This window comes from Ornithodoros turicata, unplaced genomic scaffold, assembly GCF_037126465.1.
Source record: "Ornithodoros turicata isolate Travis unplaced genomic scaffold, ASM3712646v1 Chromosome14, whole genome shotgun sequence".
Lineage (NCBI taxonomy): Eukaryota > Metazoa > Arthropoda > Arachnida > Ixodida > Argasidae > Ornithodoros > Ornithodoros turicata.
In genome coordinates this window covers 76,783-80,278 of record NW_026999314.1, presented here as the reverse complement: position 1 = coordinate 80,278, position 3,496 = coordinate 76,783, and the positions used below count along the sequence as shown (strand labels likewise).

The 3,496-nt window shown below is 52.4% G+C and overlaps 1 protein-coding gene across 1 annotated transcript; it reads right to left on the bottom strand.

Moving 5' to 3' along the window:
- Window positions 1-810: 810 nt before the first annotated feature.
- On the bottom strand, window positions 811-3,219 carry LOC135372359 (uncharacterized). The gene has a single exon (XM_064605986.1). The coding sequence runs from the start codon at window positions 3,217-3,219 to the stop codon at window positions 811-813; it is 2,409 nt and encodes an 802-aa protein (XP_064462056.1).
- Between the last annotated feature and the right edge of the window lie 277 nt (window positions 3,220-3,496).

Below are 3,496 nucleotides of genomic sequence, written 5' to 3'. Positions count from 1 at the left end.
ATGCTTGTTCGATAGAGTCCTGGTTGGGAAGAGGATCGTGCGGAGACGCAGGGCCTTAATGCGATCCCCATCCTTAATTAAGTGGGAATCGCAAGCCAGCCAGGAATTCCCGACTGACTCCTTCCTGTGCGCAAAAAAGGCCCTTGTTGTTGTATGCGCTCGCTCTTCCGTCCCAGTACTCCCTTCGTGCAATCGTCAACGCAACGTCAACATCGCGTCGGTCCGTAATTCCGCACGGGATCCCAAGGTGAGTGGCCAAGCGTTCCATATTATCATGTAAGCCAAGAGACAGCAACCCGTCGATAAAAGGGTGCGAGAGGCGAGCCATCCGTGCCATTCCTTTAAATTGGACCACTGCGGCAGTCCACTCCAGACTGAGCACCCCAAGGCCGCCCTCCCGGTTAGGCAAGTGAACATGTATACTGGGGAAAGATGGTGGTAGATGAAGGATCTGCTTTACCAGATTCCTAATCACTTTATCCCTCTTTGTGGCTTGGGATACCAGACCCAAAATGTTCGCATCCTGGTAAAGGAGGCGGGGTAATACAAGCTGGCCAACACACCTCAGCTTCTGGAACGGTTTTAATGCAGCAGTTCGTATCAGAGCGATCATCTGGTCCCCCACCGGATCCTCCACCCTCGACAACTTATTCACGTAAATTCGTATCCCCAGGTAAGTAATGGGGTTGTCTCTCCCTCGGGGAGAGATCAAGGTACCTCCTATCTCCAGCGGCGGAATGTCGTAATCAAACCACTTTACTCTCCCGTCATACCGCCATCCGAAATACTGCGATTTTGTGGGGTTTAAGCTCAGGCTTGCTCGGCCGAGATAGTCCTCAGACATTCGCACCAACGCTCCAAACTAGATGAAAAAAGCAGGAGATCGTCCGCGAAGGCCATCGCTGCCGCGTGCTGTCGATCTATCTGAACCCCGAGGCCCGAATCGTTAGCCAGCTGCAAGAAGGGATCTAGAACGGCATTGAACAAAAAGGGAGAGAGAGGGTCTCCTTGTTTAATACCCTGGTTAACTGTCACCTCTCTCCCATTGGTCTTGCCGTTCCAGAAAAACGATGTCGAACATCCCTTGTAAAGGTCTTGCAACACTTGTAAGAAGTGTTCAGGGATGTCCCTTCCTTCTGCAGCTGCGACAATGGCCTCGTGTGACACACAGTCGAAGGCCTTGCGGACATCCAGACTCACTGCGTACAGGCTCTTTTTCTGTTTCTTTAAAATCTTCATAAGAGCCTGGAGGGCCAGAAGGTTAGTGCTCGTCTCTCTGTCTTCTTGAAAACACCCCTGCAGGGGATGGAAGGAATTCTCGGCCGAGAGCCTACGGAGGAGCAGACGGGAGTATAAACGACATATCACTGGTGACATAGTGATCGGTCTTACTTCCGCCGCTGATCTTGGCGTAACTTTCTTTGGTATAAAAATAGTCCTTGATCTCTTTAACTCCGGGGGGATAACTTTGTGAATAAAGAAGTTATTCATGATCAGACATAATATCTTAGGTGGGATCATATACAGGTCGCTTACTTTCATGTGGTCCGGACCAGGTGCCGCCTTCTTGTCCATCTGCCGAAGTGTGTCGACCACCTCCTCATAACTGAAAGGCGTGGTATCCACAACAGCCTTATCACGGGACGGGATCTCAATTCCCGTTGAACCAGACGAATTTGAGAATATAGGTTCATAAAGCCCCTGGATCTCTTCTAACTTAAGTACTGTAGAGCCCTCTTGGTCCTCTGACATCAGTTGGTGTAACAATACACGAGGGCCCAAGCGATACAAACGCTGATGTTCGTTAAATTTTCGTTTCTTTCTCTCACTTCTGTTGCCTCTCTGAGAGTGGCCCCGCCTTTGATTATTCGCCCTTGATGGTTTATTCGATCTCGGGCCCAGCGCAACTCCGAAGTGTCGAAGAATGGACTCAAGGTCCAATTGAGATATAGGTGAGGTTGCAATCCTCCTCGCGAGCGAGGCATCCGACAGCCCAACCTCTTCGAACAAACAGGATACTTCAGAGAAACGCCGCTGGGTCTGTAAGGGCAGAGCCCCATCAGGATCCGGGGGCAAGGGCGGCGCCACCCCCAACGCCACAGACCCGGGCGAACGCAAGCTCGCCGTCTCACCAACAGAACTCCCGTTTCCATTAGATGTAGCGTTAATGCCACACGGTGCATTAATCAGATTATGGGGCGTGACATCATCACTCTCCCCAGCACCCAGTTCGTTGTGAACAGACACTCGGGCCATGCTCGGACCCAAGTTACCCATCAGCCACTGTTGATTTGGGGGGCTCGAAGCCTCTCCGGCCAGCAGTTCCGCTAGCTCTGACAGGTTGGTGGCATTCGAGGAGGTAATGTAAAGCTCAGGCTCCATTTCTTCCAAAGTCGTGTTCAATGAACGGGTTAACTCCATCGGGTCGACAGCTCGCCCGCGCACACCCGAGCCCCCGCCGCCAGAGGCAGCAGCACCCACGTCCCCAGAGTCCGTAGGCACCCTCTGGGCAGTGTCGCACTGGGACCAGTCCGGGGCCACAAATGTCATTTCACTGTGAGAAGATAGATTTTGAGTAATGGGGTCCGTGGCCCCTTCATCATTCCTTTCGTCATGTACCCGACCCGCAGCCGCCCCCACCTCTATCTCAGCATGTCTCTCGGTATCCAAGCCTCTGGCCACTACAGGGACTGACGATAGAGCCGCCACGACAGGATCCCGCAACGCTTGCTGGTAGATTTCTTTATAGCGCGCCTGATGCCTTTGCGTGCGGATACTCATCACAGATCTGGTCGTGAATCTTTTAGCCAATTCCTGATTAATGAATGGGTGCGTTCCCAAAGAAACCTCAAGGTTGGCTAAGGCTCTCAATTCTGAGTCGGTCCATCTGCCGTAGGATATGATGGTAGCACGGGAGGCTTCCGATTGGCCCGGTTCAGGCGCAGATACTGTTTCACGATCCGTCGTGCCACTCGCCTGTGCAGTGCGATCTTGAGGCTGTGAGGCAGCGGGCTGCCTTCGGGCACACTTAGAAAGGTGGGACGATATTGATTTGATAGGACCCAGTACCTTGTCCAGGCACTTAGAACATCTCCAAAGTATTTCAATGTTATGGCTCTCAGCGTAGTGGTCCTGAAACTTTGACCGCGCTGTGGAAACGTTTCCACAGAGCCTACATGTGAGATCCTCAGGAGGATATAGAAGGATATCTGGCTCCATTGCACATACAAAAGGAGCACGTGGCATTAAGAAAGGGGAAAAGGTTTGGGGTGCGGTATGAGACTAGGCAGTGAACCTAGCTCTTAGTAAAATCTGAAACTCACAATTTCCGCACTCCACGGGTCAACGACCCTTTGGCAGGCCTCTTCGCCGGGAGCCAGAAAAACTATGGCTCCCGCCCAGGGGGTACGACGTGGACGTGGGCCTGCCCGGTTGCCAAGGTGAGGGAACACTCGAGAAGAGATCAGAGAACTCACACGAAGCAAAGCTCTTAGTG